The sequence below is a fragment of the Diaporthe batatas genome (assembly GCF_019321695.1).
Source record: "Diaporthe batatas strain CRI 302-4 chromosome Unknown Contig00012, whole genome shotgun sequence".
NCBI classification, from domain to species: Eukaryota; Fungi; Ascomycota; class Sordariomycetes; order Diaporthales; family Diaporthaceae; genus Diaporthe; species Diaporthe batatas.
This window is the reverse complement of record NW_025408559.1, coordinates 349,299-368,356: the sequence shown is the minus strand read 5'-3', so window position 1 is coordinate 368,356 and position 19,058 is coordinate 349,299. Positions and strand designations below refer to the sequence as shown.

The following is a 19,058-nucleotide window of genomic DNA, read 5'->3' as shown; positions in this document are numbered from 1 at the left end:
AGATCAGCGCAAGGAACATCACAGGCATTCCATATCCCGAGCATTCACCGTGAGGCTTCGGGAAGCTTGGGGACGTCGGCCCCCTGGCAGGGTGGGTACCCCAGTAACCCAGGGTCCAAGGTCAGCGTGTGACCTTGCATAGTAACAGAGGTATTGTGTCTTAGTCACGCATGATGCAAGACTCACACTTCAGCTCTTACTGTCTGAACAGGCCAGGAGCTCGAACCGACGGCATGGAAACTCACGTGTCGGCCTCGTGGGCGCAGCGCGGTGATGGGATGGAAGACCAATTACCCAGCCATGCTGCCATGGACGGACTCGAAAAGAATCTGCATCAACGAGTAACACGAGGGACAGCAGAGACCTGAGCGTTGTGATAGTGCCTTGATGGGACAGCGTCTTTGGCAGTCTCACAATCGTCTGTGGCCCATCGCGTACCGGTGATGGCTATTGGCTAAACCTGTTGCCGTTCGCGCCGCAGTCTGGTCTTGTACCCCCTCGTAACCTTTCTGCAAGACGGTCCTGCAGTAGCGGACAGGGGAATGGGGTTGATTGACTCCAGAGAAGTAAATTGAGTGCGACCACAACCAGGGTTCGGTCTCCTAATTGGTTTCGGGGAGTTCACCTGTGATGTCCAAACAGCTAAGTCGCCTTACCTGCATTCTCCCCATTTACTCCCATGAGCGACGGCGTGCAGTCCCAGTCCATCGCACGGCGGCCCCTGGCAATCCTGACCGAGCTTCAGCCGCATCGCTCTGCCCTCTGCGATTCTGCCCAACATGATTGGCTCGAAACCATCCAATGCCATCGCACCCGCCGGCGCACAGCAGCTCTGGGCAGCGCCAGCGCTTGCTGTCAGGTAATCTCTTGTGTACTGCGCTTCAGAGAGGGGTAGGTCATATCCCGACATGCCCTGGAGTCCGACACGTACCTGAGAGGCGGGGCCAGTGTTCCCTTTGTGCTGGTGTTTCAGTTGCCGGCTCTGGCAGCGTCAGGGCCCCAATATTTGACGACCTCGAGCACGGAAAGAAGAGAGCGGCTGGTTCACGATGCACACGCCCAACCTCACCTATCGGTTCATCGATTTCTGTTCAGAAGCTCCAGGCGGTGCTTAGCATGTTACCCGGCCTGCTTTTGCTGATCCGCCATCGCGCATGAGCTGAAGGGGCCCAGGACATGGAAGGACGCTTGTCGGTTAGCTGCATCTTTGTCCAGGGGACGCCGTGCACTCCCAACCATCTTCCATACGAGCAGGCATTCTCGTCCAAGCAGATGGGCTGGCGGGAGACGGCAGACTCGTGTAACCTCCATATCTGACCTGCAGTGGGCGCACCTTGCAGCCCATAGGCCCCCTCACCCCAACCGCGGACCGTAGGGTGCCTGACTACCGCTGTGAGATCTATCTCCAGCCCGAGATTATCTTAGCGGTCGGCCTCGTGGCTCCCCTATACCCGTGCTCAAGTGACACGGCTGGGACCTCGATGAATGAACACGGATCACGAGGCGGGGCCGGGGAGCAGGCCCCTTGGCTCTGGTGGTTGTGGCATGTCGTGCGTGCATGGATGGAACGATAGATCTTCAGTTTCCTATATACCATCCACCGCTGCCAGGTTTGGCATAAGTCTGTATGACTCTGTCTATACCTGTCCGTCCCTGCCGTCTTCCACTCTCTCGACCCCGGCGCAGATGCTTGACTTTTTACCTGCCGCGCTGCCCCCCACGCCCGCTTGTCGCGCTTTTGCTTCTCCCGTTTCTTACGAGCAGGCAATATCGACATCTGTGGTCAAAAGGCGCCTAATGGCTCTGCGGGGGTGACTGTCCAAGAATGGAATTGGTTTCCATTCATGGTCGTCACCTGATCCCAAAGCCAGCTGGCTTCATTCCCCGTGACTGGCGTACGTGTCGATACTATCCAGAGGTTCATGATGATGGGCGAGGTTGGGGAGATGGCACTGGCGCGACAAGATGACTGCGCATGTCCCTTCGACGGACCCGGAGACACACCTCCCGTGACGGACCCTAAGGGTGCGTGCTTTGAAGGCAACCAGCGGGCGTTCCTGATGAGCAGGTATGGACAGGAAGACATCAACCAGACTCTTTGCCAGAGTATAGCAGATGCCGGATCAGGAGGGACCGCATTCTATGCCCTGTACTATTTGGACCATAAGTGGTGTGGCCTACAGTGGAATGACCCGCACAGTCTTGCTCAGGACCGTAAGTCCCTGACCCGACATACTTGCCTCACAAGCGCGAGAGTCACAATCATTAACTAGGTGCCAGCCGGTGTGGACAATATCATAAATCTTTGCAACGGGTCTGTCAGGTGCTCCTTCTATCCCACCGTCTCAGAACACGCTGACAGATTGATCAGTCTCGGATTCCCCAACTTCGCTGATCCTGGGGTACCTCCCGAATCATACCGCTGCAGCACGTGTTCCTCTTCCACTCCAAAGCAGGAGACCCCTGCCCAAAGCTCTGGGTTCACCGCACTGTCGGTGAGCTCGACGTCGAAGATTACGCAGCCAGGAGCCACCAAAGGACCACCGATTGCTTCAGCGTCTACGGCCTCATTAAGCCCATCCAGGGTTGATGCTACTGGCACCTCGCCACCGCCCACAGCGACACACGACACGGACACTTTTCTGCCGACGTCTGCAACCACGACGTCTGCCACACCGAGCCGCACTCTTCCTACGGAGGCCATAGTTGCCATCGTCGTATGTACCACACTGGCACTTGTCAGTGCTGTAGTTCTGTTGATCTGCGTCCTTCGCCGAAGACAAAGGCAGCTGGGAGAGCACGAGGGTGACATAAGAAGTCGTATTAGTAGGATTGTGCAAGGCTTTACGGCGGCAGACTTTCCACAGCGCCTCATCTCACCTTCGCACTCGTACTATGCCGACCGACCGCCTCTGACTCCGCCTCTCCCCCTACGCGACAGGAAACTTCTCCCTTCGCTACTGGAATCCACCTCACGCCCTAATTCCATTGCGTCTGGGCTACCTTTTGAGAGATATCACAGCAACAACAGCCAAAGCAGCTGTTATAGCAGCCACAGGCAGGATGACAAGGAGTCGTTCCCATCGTCTCCAATTTGCAGCCCGACATACAACCGTCTTGAACCACGGCAAGAAAGGATGCACCAGACAGCACCGTCACTCGTCACCTCTGCGGCGTCGCTGACTCCGGAGCCCTCCTCGCCACCCTACACCCGGCTTAAGTCACCTCCCCCGGTAATGTTCACATTCCCGTCGGCCAGTCATGACAATACCACCCATGCTCTTCATCCTTACCCTAAAGGGCGGACGTCATCCCTACGAAACGAGATCGTGTCGATGACGTCCACCAACAGCAGCAACCACTTGACACATGAGAGACATCCCACCAGCACCAGCACAGCAACGATCGCCTTGGCGGACGGGGCGGACCACCACCTAATGTCTACCGGCACGTCTGCGCCTACCCCGCCATCATCACCGGTCCGACCAAGGCGACCGCACGATGGGCCCCTCGAGATCCCGGATCTTGTCAGCCCGATGAGCACCCCAGGGTCGCCGTCGCCCGGTCCTCCGCCGAGCAAAGCCCTGCCGCCTCCACCGCTGACCCTTCGCTCGAGCCCAGTAAACACGGGCATTGGGGTCGCCACGACCACCGGCGTGAGTTCCGAGCGCGCCCTGGCGCGGAGCCCGCCGGAGCATGGCCAGCGTGGTCCTGCTTACCAGGGCCGCCGTCATCATTCACACAACCGGCATGATCGAGGCAGCGCGGCCGTCGAAAGGGTCCGGGGCGCGAGCCAGGACAGTTGGGGGAGCTGGGAGGACCTCACTCCTGCGTCACTCATCGGCAGGGCGATATCGCCGCCAGCCGGGCGGACTGTTTATCCTTATCCTGACACTTGAGCTGGTCGAATCGGTACCTTGAAACATGAGGATGGAGGCTTGGCTGCTTCCTGGCAGCGTTTGTGAAATTTACGCATTGGGGCCGAGAGTACATTTGGAGGGGAGGGGGTCAAGGAACAAACCTTGGAAATGACGACTACCAGGGTGAGAAACGAGTCCTTGTCACCACAAAAACTATGGCAATGGGCATGTTTTCCGTGCTTCGTCTATCCTAGCCTGTTCATTGTGTATCGCTCTCTCTGCCGAGGTGTCTAGGGGGGTTAGAGGGGGCACCTCAAGCCTAATGATGCTCTACTGCGTCACTGGGGTTGTAGGAATACGTAATTGTCAGCAGAAAGGGGGGATACCAGTGATGAGTTGAATCTAGGTTTTTGTATATCACTTATCATTTTCCACTTTGCCGTATCAACAAAGCACCAGCCTTTATCTCTCTTGACACGACTCTTGGCCCTCACTACACCCGTGAGCAGCATGCAATCAAGACAAGTGGTACAGTTGAGAAGAGGCTTGCTGAGTGTTCTTATCTTGTGCATCGTGAGGTGCTGGCGCTGGCGCTGGCGCTGGCGCTGGTTGAACAACAAAAGACAAAATAGAGGGTGAACAAGGTGCCCCAAGGTGAATAGGAACTAGTGGTATAAAGTTTCTTTTTGTGATTCCTGGTGGTGATCTGTTTGGTTTTTGTTTGCTGAATTCATCAATGCCCTTAAGACAGATGCTGTTCTAAATACGCTCTGAAACGGTACCACAACGCGATTTGCCCCGTTGGACTTAGTAAACGCTGCAGACTCTTTGAGTCTTGTTCCTTTCCCCTCCCAACCAATACAAATGATACACACTCACTCAATTCATCCGCCCTCTAGATGGATGGGGGAGATTTCCCGTCCCCTACGCACCCCGGCATCCCGGCCACTATACTGAAGCGGGGGGCGCCGGGGGCGGCGGCTCAGAACCACCTTGCTGCTCCCCTCCGCCGATCGGCGGCAGGCCCTCGAGGGGGTTTGAGGATATTGGAACCGTCATGGGCCCATCCCTTGGCATCTTTATGCGGTCAGTGAGCGACTCGCCTTTGATCACCTTCAACACCTCTTCTTTGTCCAGGGTCTCGTAGTCGACGAGGGCTTCAGCCAGCCGGTCAAGCTCCTTCCGTTTTGCGACCAGCATTTCTCGCGTGCGACCATACGATTCATTCAGCATTTTCTGAACTTCCCGCTCGACCTGTTCTCTGGTTGCCGGGCTCAGGTTGTTGTACCTGGACCCGAAGTCCATAGGGGCCAATCCTCCCCCGCCCATTCCGAAGTACGCGACCATTTGAAACGCGAGGTCGGTCGCATTGTTCAGGTCCTAGAAGCACTTTAGTATACCAAGAAAGACGGCTGGAGGTGGGGGCGAATACTCACTCCGCTGACTCCTGAAGTCACAAGGTCGCTGCCGTAGACAATCTCTTCGGCCACCTTGCCTCCCATGGCACAGTCAATCCTGGCATGGTAGTCTGATGTGGTCCAAGAGTGCTTGTCCATTTCCGGAAGGAAGGCAGTGTGGCCGAGAGTTCCACCACGTGGGAGGATTGTGACCTTGTAAAGCGCAATGGGCTGGGCCGCAGTGTACAAGGCAGCGAGGGCATGACCAGCTTCGTGATAAGCCGTCATGAGCTTCTCTTTCTCGCTGATAACCATGCTCCTCTTCTCAGCACCCATAACGACCTTGTCCTTGGCCCAGATGAGATCCTTCATGGAGATGAACGGCGACTTGTTCTTGCTGGCATGAATGGCAGCAGAGTTCACAATATTCTCGAGCTCGGCGCCGGAAAGTCCCGAAGTGCCCTGGGCGAGCTCTTGCAGGTTGATCTTCTCGGCCAACTTGACCTTCTTGGCGTGGTGTTGCAGAATGGCGAGCCGCCCTCGGACGTCAGGCAAGTCGACCGAGACATGACGGTCGAATCGACCGGGACGGGTCAAGGCCTTGTCAAGTAGCTTGGGGAAGTTTGTCGCCGCGATGATGATAATCTGACTGCTCTGGTCAAAACCGTCCAGCTCGGTCAAGAGCTGGTTGAGTGTTTGCTTCACGTAAGTACTGTCCCTCGCGTTTCTCTTACCTCCGATGGCGTCCAGCTCGTCAATGAAGATGATTGCTGGGGATTTCGACCGGGCAGCATTGAAGAGATCGCGCACTCTCTTGGCGCCCACACCAACGTAGACCTCGTCGAACTCACTCCCAGACATGTAAAAGAAGGGAACGCCAGCTTCACCGGCAACTGCACGTGCCAGGAGGGTCTTGCCAGTGCCAGGGGGGCCGACCAGGAGAACGCCTTTTGGCAGCTTCCCGCCTAGGGTCGAGAACTTGTCGGGGTTCTTGAGAAACTCGACGATTTCCTGGAGCTCCTCCTTGGCCTCGTCGCACCCATGGACGTCAGCGAACCGGGCCTTCTGGCTCTCGGCCTTGACCTCAGCATCAGCCCGAGCGGTGCCGGTCCGCTTGAAGGAATTGAAGCTCTCGACGATCATGGTAACCACAACCAAACTGAAGTAGCAGACGAAACCAAAGATCATGAAAAACCTGACCCATTTGAAGATGGTGGAACCAAGCGATTCATCCACGACGACATGGATGGGCCCTTGTTTTCCACCAGAACCTTGAGTAGATACCGCGATGTTGCCTCCCTTGGTACTGGCCGCGACAGCCTGACCGATGGCCTGAAGCTGAGACTGGTTAAGCCCACCGGCCTGGCCACCGGCAGCACCGACGTCGGCGACCTTGTTGCCGTTCATCATGGACAATGCCTTGGCATAGACGTCCTCGACCGCTTGATTCCTCGCGTATCTTCCTGACTGGTATCGTTCGACTATGATGCCCGGCATGTTCGCCTTGAGGAGGACCTGGTAGAAAGCGTTCTGAGCGGTTGGGCTGGTCGGGTTCCGGTTGGCGGCAGCTTCGAGGTTGGCCAGCATATTGCGAGAGATACCCCCATTGCTAAAGCCACGGCGCTGCAACAGCCAGAGATTGGAAGAGAGACCAGAGACATGATTCCGAGCCGCGGTTGAGGAAGGATTAAGACGTGAGGAGACGGCCAGACGAGTGACAACATCTTGAAGAGGAGACCTAGTTTGCGGAATAGGTGTGCTGCGCAGCACCCCGCGTGCAGCCGACGTCGAGAACAGCCTCCTCATGGGGGCCGTTGAATTCAGTGCGAACAACGGCGTGGTAGAAACGATGGGTTGAGTATTGTAGTGTGCGGGCTGCCGGGGACGCCTTGTTACAGATGTGACGGTCGGTGGCATGGCCAGGGCTTTGACGACCGAGGGCCAGACCTCAGCCGTTGCTGCTGCCATGTTCTGCCAAGAAGCAGCATCATTCAGCATGTAGACAGGTCTTTGGGGGTTGGACTTGGGCGAGGCAGGGTTCGACTCACGGGCAGCAGTGCAGATTGAAAGGCCATGGCGGCCGTTGGGAGCGCAGGCTGCGCGATCAGGATGGAGGTGTTAATCAATACCGGCGGCCTGTGGACGAAGCGAACGAATCCATATGTGGTGGCTGGCGGCTGGTGATTGAATGAACGAGTGCCGGGTACAAGACGAGGTGAAAGTGGTGCGTTGGCAGACCGAGTTGGCGGTTGCGACGGCGGCGACAGCGGCGGCGGCCGCGGGCTAGTTCATTCGAGCAGATGGATGAGGTCAGCTTAAGGTTGCCTGGGTACACTAGGCAGGGGTCCACAACGACCCGGCTCCTACCATACGGCCGAGGTGATGGTGGCGCCAGGGCAGACACGACAGAGGGTTAAACCCTGGCACACTGGGCGCTCTCGTCCCCAAGCTGCCGCTTTGCCAGGCACGCTCACATAAAACCACCCCGAGTACAAGACTGTGTGCAAAAAAGTGTAACAGCATTGTGTGCGAGACATGCCGAGGTAGGCTTGTCTCCAATTATGTCTGACCAGGTTTCTCAGTAGTACCTAGGTCCAGGAGCAAGCTGACGATGAGTTGAAATACACGCAGGCATGCAGTCTTGTTGACACCAGGCTGAGCCTCTTCCCACTCGAGGATGAGCACAGTCAACTTCCAAGTTGTCCTCTAGGGGAATAGCCGTCTTCATCATTCCCATTCTTGTTGTTGTTCTTTGTGCTGCACTTTTTTACCCTTACCTTTAGTATTGTCTTCCTCCTCAAACACTAGTTGACGACTTTGTGGACAGCCACAAGCCACTTTAGTGTGCACCCTGCTCAAGGCGATCAGTCAGACGCCCTGCTCAGCTATGCCAGGTGAGGTACTTCCTAGGATACAACAACCACTCATGCGCTGCCAAAATAGCAATAAAGATCCTCCTGGCCTCTTAATGTTATGCCTTACGTGGTCGACAAAGAGGTTACAGGCCCCGTGCTCTGAATGGGCCTTGCTTGTGGAAACAGTATGCGACTACGTCGGGCTAAAGACAGAGGAGGGTACAGGTAGTTGAACGTCCCACACAGAGAGCAGGTTTCATGGGAACAATTATGGCCCAGGTTTCCGAGTGAAAGCGGCACACGACCGGCTTGCTCGTGAATTTCTCACCGAACACGTGCTCGCTGCTATCAATATACCGCACATAAAGTCATAGGTCTGCGCATACGTCCGAAGGGGTCCTGGAAACCATTGACCTCCACCCCATCATCAAGGTCATCAAATTCCAAAACATGTGTCATAAGTACTTGATGAATTTTATATCGGATCACTTCATCAACAAGCCAGCAAGCCATGTGGGTTGAGGCCTGCCTGATACCGCTCGTCCAAGGTCCTCGGGCCTAGATAGGTAGGATTTCCTCACTGAGGCTCAAAATGTTACGAGGTTTGGGAGGGGGCATGTTTGCCGTAGCTGAGACCACATCCACGTGCCATGCATTCCAGCCCCTTGGGTCCCCGGCGGCGGTGCTTGACTGAAGCCGTGAAGAACGACACGGCATCACCATTCCGGGCCCGGTATTACCACGAAAAGGGGGGGGGGGGGTGGGAACTCTCACCAACATATCTCGTAAATCGAGGCGTTGGGACCGCGTGGACCGGACGCGTCATGTGAAGCAGTGACTTCGTGGGCCTCGACGGTTCGGTAATTAAGGGTGATCACTGGCGATCATGGCGATCACCCAGCCCACAAACCCAGTCAGTCAGTCAGTCAGTCAGTCAGCTTGTCAGTTTGTCAGGTCCCGCTCCGACGAGTTGCCGGATGGGGTCGCCGCACTATCCCAGCCCATTCCACAGCGGCAGACCATGAATGAGGCCATGCGAGTCCAAGTCATGAGCCGTATGTATTAATATCCGAACCTGCGGGCCTATGTGGAACATCTCTTTATGTGCCGCTTTCCCCGTGTCTCACATCGGCTACTACCAAGAAGGGCGTGAACACCACAACCCGGTCCCGGAAACAGCGGCCCCATTCCAGAATGCAGAGTCCTCGTCCCACTCACAACTCGTCACCGTCTTCCCTGACCCAGCAGCCCGAGAAGCCCACCCGCACGAGTGTCGGCTCGGTTCGGTTCGACCCGAACAGCTCCGACAGGAACGACGCGCAGTGCTCGGTATGGTATGAATTGGCGATGACGGCGTCGAACACGCGCCGGCCCTCGAAGAGCGTCCAGAATTGCTTTCTCCATAGCATTGCGCAGTGGTTGATGTGGTCTCGAATGGATGTGTAATAGTGATCCCGCTCGCCCATCATATCGGGTCGTAGCGGCTCGGTCAGGTTCACGCTGTGCAAGTGTTCCGAGTTAGCAACCGTCCTCCTTTGTTTTCTGTCTCGTCTCATGTGCAGCACGCCGCTCACGGGTGACAGTGTGGCCGTGGGAGGGAGGCTGATATAGAAAACTTACTCGGAAAAGGCAGTCCAGCTCGCGTCGTCTTGATATTCATCAATCCACTCCTGGTCCAAGCACTGAGCCGGGACCCAAGCATTCAGCAATGTATCGTACGTGCATCCCTTTGACCGCGCCTCCTCCGTCGAATTCCCACAAGAAATATACCTGGCACCTGATGTGATATTATGATAGCGAGCCATGTCCTCCCCGCTGATGATGCTACTGCCCTGGCTCGGTATCATCTGACCAGGTGCATCGTCGCCAGTCGGGCTCGAGAAGGGCGACGGCGGCGACGATGATGCAGGGGCCGGGCCGGGTATGAACACCCAGATAACCAGCGCCCAGACTAGGGAGGTCAAGAGACATACTGCAATGTCCCGAATGACACTGCGGGTGGCGGAGGCCTTGACCAGCGCCTCGCGGTGGAGTGGGAGGCTGTCGTCACTGGTAGTCGCGCCTTCTCGGGCGCCCGGGTCGTCCGAGAACGCCAGGAAGGGCTGGGTCTCAACTGCTGACTTCATGCTATGGGTGAGCTTTTCACATAGCTTGTTGTGTTGTTAAAAGACTGGCCTCGCTGTAGATCAGCGGTCGATCCGGCGCCCGGTACCCTTTTATCCTGTGACTATTGACATCTGGTCAGGAGCGTCCACGGGTGTGGCGGCTCCCACTCAGCCAGTGGCACTTGGCATCCGTTTCACGATGGGCTACGTTGCCCATTGAAGCCGTTTCGGAACCATCCGAATTTGGTCGTCTCACCTCTCTTTTGTACCAGATGGTTTGTTCCGCGGATTATGCACAGGGAAGCTGGTTGAGCGTGAAAAGGTCTTGTCACCACTTATGATGACTTCAATGTCACAGCTGGAGAGTAGTTGGGCGATTGAATCTTCCAGCATCACCATTAGGTCTTGCCTAAATGCACGGTGTGACCACTTGAGAGCTACATGAGCACCTAGCGACACCTTGTCTGCTTCCATCAGCAACCTGGACTGGGCATTGGCAGAAACGAGAAAGTCAATATTTGCAAACATCACATTGGGAAAATAGAACGGAATCAGATATCTTGAAGTTCGCTTGGATTTTTAGCTTCCTAAGAGGCATAATCTTCGCTTGTTGTTCGCTTGCTGTCCGCTTGTTGTCCAACCTTGATACGACCCAATTCGATTTTGAACCCGCCTGCCATGGCCCGTTTTCATAGCTTTAGGCAAGGCACCGTATGATTCACACTCATTAGTTAATACTCCGAAAAGAAAAACCCCATTCCACAGGTATCAAAACAAAGCCCCAAAAAACAATAACAATAATAGTACAGCAAGTGACACACAGAGAGATATAGAGAGGGACAGGAGATATAGGGAGGGAAAGAAAGACATAGTACATCAATAACAAGAGACTGGGCTGGTCAGTTCGAGACTTCCAACCTGATTATGACAGCCGCATGAACACCACAAGTGCGCTTTTCCTCTCCATTCGTGAACGCCTCTTTGATGAGTTCTTTTTTGTCTTCCAAACGAGACAGCCGACCACCCTCCTGCTGCACCCCACCATGGATCTCTGGCCCAGAGATCTGTGCAGTTGTTTTGACGCCTTGTGAGATGAAAAGTGTTTGCTGGAATGCAGAAGCAGCACGACCGCCCCAGATTTCACCCTGTGGAAATTGCATGGGAGAAGATGCAGAGTTACAAGAAAATAAATGTCGTTAAGTCGTCAGCGGGGTTGACTGTAATTAGAACCAGGACCGACATATGCCGTAGGGTATTAAGTGAGAGTGCATGGCCGGAGCCCTCCATTCCCTGGCTCCTTCAAGTTCCGGCTTATTGGACCAATAGCTAGGGATCGACAGGACCAGATGGGGTAGACAAGCTGCTGTACCAGTATACAGTTACTGGTCAAAGTCTTTAACGGGGAATGCTTCCCAGAATCTTGCTTCTAGCCCATTTGTGCGATCCTGTCGGAGGGCATTCCCATGCCCATGCCGGAAGGATCCTCGAATTTGACATCCGAGATGCCCCATCCGTAGGAGGCTGGCACATGGCCAGCACTCACAGGATCCTGGTAGGCCGGGAGGCCGGCGGCGTACATAGCCTGTGAGTTGTCCGGCGCCGAAGTAGAAAGCTGTTGATGGTACACGCCTTGTGTTCCTGGGGACTGTGGGTGCTGTTGGGAGTGTTGGTGCATGGGAATGGCCATCATCGATTGGTTCGGCAGCATAGCTTGCGTTGTTGCCGGGTGTTGAAACTGTCCCATGGCGGAATGCTGGTGCTCGGCACCCTGAAGGGCATGCGTCGCAGCCTGTGTCGAGTGGAGGGCGTAGTTGTTGAACCCGCTGTCGCCGACAGGACTCCGCACAGACGCAGAGGAGAACGTGCTTGGGCTACTGTTCAGCGAAGCTGTGAGGCCGGGCTCTGTGTAAGGGTTGCTGTGCTGCCGAGGTACGCTTTGGAACTGGCTGGCGTTCATGGTTGCGACAGCTGGATTGTGGGCTTCGACAAAGTATTGCTGGGGCAATGGGGCGTTTGACATGCGGCGCATCATGGCATGTTCCGAGTGCATGTTGCTGGGGTACTCGGGTCCGTTGGAGGAAAGGCTGTGGCGGTGTTCGTAGGGGGCTTGCATGTATTGCCCAGGTATTGGTCGTTGCATTCCCATGCCGTTGTGCATCATCATCTGGCCATGCGGTTGTTGACCCCAGAGAGTAGCATGATGCGCCCTCGGTGTCGACGGCGAGTCATCCCCTCCCGATTCGCTCGTGGCATCGTCAACGAGAGCACCTGGCTGATGGGAGCGACGTTGATGCTTGACCATGGTTGTTTTCCTGCAGAATCTGCAGCGCGTTAGACTATGTCGTTTGTGTCAGTGGTAGTGGATGTGCTCACGTCTTTACACATCCATGGTGGCCGCACATGTACGGCCGCTTCCCTGAATGGATCCGTCGATGACGAGCCAAACTCGAGGACTGGGATACACGATCAGTCGATGCTCGTCATACTTTCAAGGGCGTTAGGACATACATCTGAGAATCGCTTTCCGCAACCACCATACTGGCAGGCATGTGGCTTCTCTCCCGTGTGCGTGCGTATGTGGACTGTCAGGGCACTGCGCTGGATGAAAGCCTTCCCACAACCTTGCTGGGTGCACGCATAAGGCCGCTCGTTCGTGTGTATCCTAAAATGCCTCTGCAGATCCGATTTTCTATTGAAGCTCTGCAAAAACAATCAGCGATCTCTTCTGCGCACGGATCGAGGAGTATTCCCCAGCTAACATACCTTGCCACATGCCTCCCAAGTACATTGGAACGGGCGAGGTGCTTGTTCAGTGTCCATGACTTCGATGAGTTCCATAGCAAGGAGGTATCGATGGAATGACGTTCTTGAGAGTGTTAAAAAGACGCCGATGATATCTGTGAAGTAAAGTGTTAGCGCTAAATAGACTAATGAGGTAAAACCTCATTCTAGACGGCCATCAATGATCACGAGGCGACACCAAAAAGACAGCTTGTATTTTTTTTCGTAAAAAACAACAACAAATAGTCTCCTTGAAATAATGAGTTTGTTCATACCGCGGATAGACGCGACTGAAGAAGGATACGGGTGGGCCGCAGCGCCTTTGCACAGGGGAGGAGGAAAATTACTTGCCGTCTCAAAATTTGCGAGTTGCGACCTTGGAAAGATTGAACCAGACGAGAATGATTGATGAAAAGATTGTTTGGAGATCCAAGTGAGGATCTTTAGGGTGAGCAATGTGGACGTCGTCCCCGTGAGGTGCGGTCGGCGATGAGTTGTGGAAAGGAACCCGGTACGAGGGGCAATGGCAGGTTAACGGCCCTTGCACCAGATCATAAAACGAATCCGGCCCTTGCGTGGGTGTGAGTGGTGGCCGCCGTAACGGTCGTGAAGCTGTTGCTGCAGGTTGCTTTTTCGTCGTTCTCGTCGCAACAGTCTCAGGGTTGGCGTTGCTTCTTCTTGGGGTCTCAACCAATACCAGTGAGACAAGGATGGACGAAGAGGCGGAACTGAGATGCGGCTTGCCGTATTCGAGGGTGACGTGTGTGCCTCAATTGAGAAGGAACTTGCTGCTCACAATATCCAAGGGCGCGGAGGTTCCCAGATATGATGAGGTCTACTGGAGGCAAAGAGACAAGACCAGGCAAGGCGATGCTTCTGTTCCTTATATGTGAGCACAAGGTCTCATGAGGAACGGGGGTGAAGGGTGGGATGGAGGCACGGATGTATGAAGATCATGAGAGAGGAACTGGAGAAATGCAACGAGACCCGGAGGGGAAATGGTTGATATTCATACCTTTGGACGAGGGAAGGGTGGGTTGAGGTCGGGGCGAAGGGTCGAGGTAGTGACAGGGTCCCAAGGTCGAGGACACAGGCAGGTGGAGGAGAAGTAAGAATAATATATACCAGTTGAAGTCGCGCAACGTCTGTTCCTCTGCTCCCCCTGACTAAAGACGTTGGCGGTCGTTTCGTTTCTTTTAAGTCCCCCCCCTGGGTGGTAAGGTGGATTGCAGTAGGCGTGTGTGGGTGAGGTGGAGAGGGTGCTCGAGCGCTCAAATGCTGGTGACAAGCAACCAGGTCCACATTTGCAAGGCGGGAGTGAAGGTCGTGTTCCAGGGACGGCTCCACGATAACTAGGGACGATGTGGCGCTTACTCGGTTCCAGGTGATGGGTTGAAGAGAGGCGGTTGCGTGCACGAACTCTTTCGCACAGACTGACTCCCGATATTACTCTCTTGTCTGGTCCCGGCAAGGAGCCTTCGGCAATGGGGACACGGCCACTCAGGACGGGCGTGTACCTAGGTAGCCAGCCTCTGGGGGGCGGTGGGTGCTGCAGCAAGAGCGTCAGGCAGAAGGTGTGCGGCGGCTGGATGTAACAAAAGAGCGTGAACCGTGAACGTAAAGGGGAGGGGGGCGGAGGAGGAGATATGGGAAGATGAGGGCGAGCGAGGATGGGTGAAAGTAGAGGCCGGGGCGTGCTGTTTAAGGTGCTCGGTTGCAGAGGCAGTTAAAGGAAACCAGCCTAGTAGCAGAGCAGATATGATCTTCGTGGGAGTACGGGAGTAGTACGATATCTAGCCCGTCAGGTCGGTTGAGGGCGACGGTCTAGCTATGTACCGCGTAGCAGAGTAGACCGACCTGCTTCGACGAACGCCGCTTTGCGAGTCGAGCGACCGAGCTGCAAGGTAAGGAAGGTAATAAGGCAAGGCAAGGTAAGGCAAGGCAAGGCCAGCAGACATGGCAAGGAAAGGGCATGTCGAAGCATGCGCTTTCCCTGCGAGCGAGGAGCAGGGTCTGATCTATGTACATTATTACATTACATTACATTACATTACAAGCAGTGACCAGCGGCAGCGGCAGCGGCAGCGGCAGCCTCCAGCACTGGGTTGAACTGAACTGAATTCAGTAGAGTAGAGCAAGCACGACCAAGGAAAGCAAGGGCAGGAGTAGACTTGGGGGCGCGTATGCTGTAGCAAGTAACAGTGCGGTACACTGCGGCAGCGGCAGCAAGTAGGCGCAGGTCGAGGAGCCTGGGGTCAGTGGTAAGGGTCGAGAGAGTACACGATACCTGCAGGGCAGTACGTACCTCACTGCCGTAGTGGCCGGCCTCGAGGTATTGCAATATACCCTTGCAGCAAAGCTAACAGAAACCTTGTGATTCAAACAAAATATTCGAGGGGAACAGGGGAGGGGCGACCCGGAAGCACAGCCGGTACCTTGCCGTCGCATGTACGCGTCGAGGTACTGCGGTACCAGACAGAGCGGGCCCAAACGACTCATGAGCTTACTGCATGGGGGATATCACAGCCGCTTGCCGTCCTGTACAGTACTACTACTACTACCGGCCTAGCCCCACCGCCAATCTGCCTCTGCTCAAGCTTCGTCTAGCTCTTTCCGGGTCGGGCTCTCGGAACCACCCCCTTCACATGCTTGTACCATGCAGCCCAACCCCCCAAATCGCCTCCTGCTGAGTCTGCGCTGCTTCCCTGCCTCGTTTCTGCTGTTCAGAGTTGGCGCTGCTTGCTGTCGCGCTGGCCGCATCCGAATGCTGCTATCAATTAGCCTGCCCACTATAGACCACTACGTCTAGCACTACGGGGGGGGGGGTTGTGTTCGCGCCAGGAGGGACAGTAACTGCGAGGCCACATGCGGTCTACGTCGTGGCCGCGGCAGATGATATGGGCTGGGCTGGGCTGGGCTGGGCTGGGCTGGATATGACCGCACCATGCCCCATGGGCCGTCCTCGAGATCGAATCGAGATAGCACCAGCCTGACCAGCCTGGCCAGACTGACCAGACTGACAGATTGAGAGAGCAGACCTCATCCGCATCCGACATACGCACACATGGCTAATGCGAATGCGTATACGGCGTGTACGATGATGGCCCTGTGGCCTGTGGGACTAATCGCATGCCATGTCTGGTACGCACAGTAGCACCCGGGGAAAAGCCATTGGGGCAGTCCAGCTTGCCTTATCCAGGCAAGCTCAGCCACATCCGGGGACGAGACGATACTGAGAATGACTGCCAGTGTCCGGTCTGCAGTCAGGTCCTTGTCCAGGCCTGCACAGCAGCAGGATCTGGGCCGGCCAGTGGGCGTGTGGGACTCGACTCGACCGGGAGGGTACCTGGGCCGCAGGTATCGAGCTGGGCCGTCGAGATGGCGAGAACTGACAGATCAAGGACCTTGCAGGGGGGGGCCCACCTCCCCGTCTTGGGATCTTCCTTGCTCTGAAGATGGGCGAGTGATTGCCCACCCATGCCCCTGGACGGTTCATCTCCACGAGTGGCTCCGGACCGCCAATGGCTCTTCTCTGCTTCGAAACTCTAACGAAACCTCCCAGTATCACCGGCGAGGCGTCGCTCTGCTCGACACACTGTGGCAATCAATCAGATCAACCTTTTCCTGCGATACGTCTCGCAATCATGTCTGGGGTGATTTTGCCCGTCATACCTGACCTGCACTTACTCGTCCTTGTGCTGTCAACGGGCGCCGCGCCCGTCGATGACGGCATCTATTAAGCCTCAAACCTTGAGTAGCCTCCGCAGTCTATCTTGCCTGCTGGCGGTCATGTGCGTATGCCTTGGGGGGTTGCAGGCTTGATCTCTCCCAATGTCATGCCGGAAGCCTGTACCCATCCAATGCACGCCTTTCTCTGATCCTGCCTGTGGCCCCCCCTGGGGGTGCCTGTCCTCAAGGGCGACCGCGAAGGCGGGGAACGAGCCGTTGGAACAAAATCTCAAGTGTGCATGTAGGTCGGTGGAAATTGGTGGAGGCGCCCCATATGTGATAACACTTGACGCCTGATTCATCCCACCGGACATAAACCAGGCCGTTGCTCGCATCAGCGGTCGGTTTCCAGTCAGTTGCAATGATAGCAGGCCGGCAGCACGTCGTCATGGACTATAGCGGACCCTGATATCGCCCAGGATGGAAGCTCAACCAAGCTGCACACGACAGAGCAAGAGGTCGCCCGTGGGAGCGGGGCACCCGCCCTCAGGAACTCCTCCTGCCACCCCTCCACACCAGGGCTAAAACTGGCGAGCAGCACGGGGTGGATGTGACACAGGTGACGATGCGACCGAGTCCACAAGAGACGGGGTGGGGTTCTTGACCAGGTGTGTGTGATAGGTTTCGGAGCCGAGTGCAGTTGGCACCGCACCGCATCGCATCGCATCGTGTCCAGCACCCACAGTGGTGTGTGTGTGTGAGTGTGTGTGTGTGTGAGTGTGTGTGTAAGTGTATGTATGTATGTATGTAAGTATGTATGTACGTACTGGCACGGTCTGGCAGTCGAGCGAGAGCACTAGCCACAAGGGCACAGAGAGGGACGCGCAAATGTAGATAATGTTGCAGGTGTCACATGGCGGCCTGGGCTGGGGTTGGTGTGCTGCAGCCGATACAAGCAGATTGTGCAATGCAGCCAGAGTCGGCTCCCCTGCGGGTCCAGAAACCCGTAACCCGGGCAAGCAAACGAGTGCGATGGTCCTCCACCCCTACCCGGGCCGGCAAGGGTGGCCAACCGTGACCGAGCGACCAAACGAGTGAGCGACTGGCTGACTGACTTGTGAACTGGGCAGCACAATGCGGTTTTCCCGCTCGACAAATTTGACAACACGACCACGACCACCACCTCCACCACCACCACCAGCACGGCCGAAGTGGAGCCCAACCCTAAGCAGGGCAACCATACCCCCCCACCAGGGGACCCCAGGCGTGTCGTATCTGGTGCCAAGCTGCTGAGTCGTTTGAGCTGGACTGTCCCGGGGAGGGCTGCTCGAGGCGGAGGCCCTACCTGTCGCTACAGTGCTACATTGTGGTGCAGAAAAAGAGAGCCCGAGTGGCGCCAGAAATGCTCCGACGCAGGTTCGTCCCTCAAGTACCTGCAGCTGCCAGGTGCGTCCAAAGTCTATTCGAGGCAAGCTTGCCCACAAGGTTCAGGCCGATGCGGAACCGGAACCTTAGTGTACCAACGTCCGGCTGAGGAGGTAGAGGCCTGACGGACGGCGCCCAGCAGCCCAGCTGGTCCTGTGAATCCCCGATTTGTTGCTTAACCTTGAGCTACCCGCGACTCAGACTCGCAGGTCCGGCCCAAGGCCAGCCAGGCCCCAGCCTATGCCATCGTCGAGCTAGCAAATCAGGCATCGTCTAAACTTCATCGATGTCTTTGCTGCCGTCGCCATCCTCCGCCCGCTCCCAAAACGCCCGCATCTGGCCTCTGGCTTCTAGTTCAGCCGAACATTGCCGAGCCGTGGGGCATGATGGCATGATGGCGTGGAGCTGGAAATTGATGACCAGCGTAAAGGGAAGCCTGTGATCGGATGCCCTTCCCTCTCGTCAGGCCTCTTTCCTGGGCCAACTTTCGATGGCGCTGCCCGCAGCCACTGTGACTGTGATAGTGGCCCGTTTCTTTATGCTCATCAGGATTCGTCCCAGGAGCTAGCCACATGCCTCTGGCCCCACCTCGTCTCTCTCCTGCGCAGAGCCGCCACCCCGACCTGCAGCTAGCTTCTTATTCCGTGGGGTGTTTGGTTTGGCCTGTGGTGAGATATTCCGAACGGTTCGCGGTTCAGGCTGCATTGATGTCATGCAAGCACGAGGTTTGCCAGTTTTGTCCCGGAGTATCGCTGTCGTCAAGAACCAGGAAGGTGACAGATACCAGGCTAGGCGTCGCACGGGACCCCGGATCCCGGAACCCAGCCTCGCTGCTCGCAGCCAGCTGGACCCGCTGTGCGCTAGGCTCGCATGTGGGCGTTGTTTTTTTCTTCTTTTTTTTTGGGGGGGGGGGGGTAACGCACTTCTAGGCTGGGTCTTGGCAGCCTGGCAGCCCTGTCCGCCTCT

General features: G+C 56.2%; 4 protein-coding genes across 4 annotated transcripts; 1 reads left to right on the top strand and 3 right to left on the bottom strand.

The window, feature by feature from the left end:
• The first annotated feature begins 1,392 nt into the window (after window positions 1-1,392).
• Window positions 1,393-4,335, top strand: KVR01_009643 (uncharacterized protein). Its single transcript, XM_044782385.1, has 3 exons — window positions 1,393-2,214; window positions 2,281-2,314; window positions 2,372-4,335. The coding sequence occupies exons 1-3, from the start codon at window positions 1,923-1,925 to the stop codon at window positions 3,897-3,899; spliced, it is 1,854 nt and encodes a 617-aa protein (XP_044640891.1). The 5' UTR covers window positions 1,393-1,922; the 3' UTR covers window positions 3,900-4,335.
• A 190-nt stretch (window positions 4,336-4,525) lies between these two features.
• Window positions 4,526-7,547, bottom strand: KVR01_010080 (uncharacterized protein). The gene is made up of 3 exons (XM_044789691.1): window positions 7,306-7,547; window positions 5,297-7,228; window positions 4,526-5,240 (listed from the first exon to the last, which is right to left on the bottom strand). The coding sequence occupies exons 1-3, from the start codon at window positions 7,330-7,332 to the stop codon at window positions 4,809-4,811; spliced, it is 2,391 nt and encodes a 796-aa protein (XP_044641328.1). The 5' UTR covers window positions 7,333-7,547; the 3' UTR covers window positions 4,526-4,808.
• A 1,779-nt stretch (window positions 7,548-9,326) lies between these two features.
• KVR01_009857 (uncharacterized protein) lies at window positions 9,327-10,605 on the bottom strand (the record flags this gene model as incomplete). The annotated part of the gene is made up of 2 exons (XM_044793324.1): window positions 9,733-10,605; window positions 9,327-9,612 (listed from the first exon to the last, which is right to left on the bottom strand). The coding sequence occupies exons 1-2, from the start codon at window positions 10,236-10,238 to the stop codon at window positions 9,327-9,329; spliced, it is 792 nt and encodes a 263-aa protein (XP_044641105.1). The 5' UTR covers window positions 10,239-10,605.
• Window positions 10,606-10,773: 168 nt separating this feature from the next.
• Window positions 10,774-14,983, bottom strand: KVR01_009804 (uncharacterized protein). The gene is made up of 6 exons (XM_044786751.1): window positions 14,014-14,983; window positions 13,350-13,874; window positions 12,981-13,114; window positions 12,726-12,917; window positions 12,591-12,670; window positions 10,774-12,538 (listed from the first exon to the last, which is right to left on the bottom strand). The coding sequence occupies exons 3-6, from the start codon at window positions 13,053-13,055 to the stop codon at window positions 11,644-11,646; spliced, it is 1,242 nt and encodes a 413-aa protein (XP_044641052.1). The 5' UTR covers window positions 13,056-13,114; window positions 13,350-13,874; window positions 14,014-14,983; the 3' UTR covers window positions 10,774-11,643.
• Window positions 14,984-19,058: the final 4,075 nt, after the last annotated feature.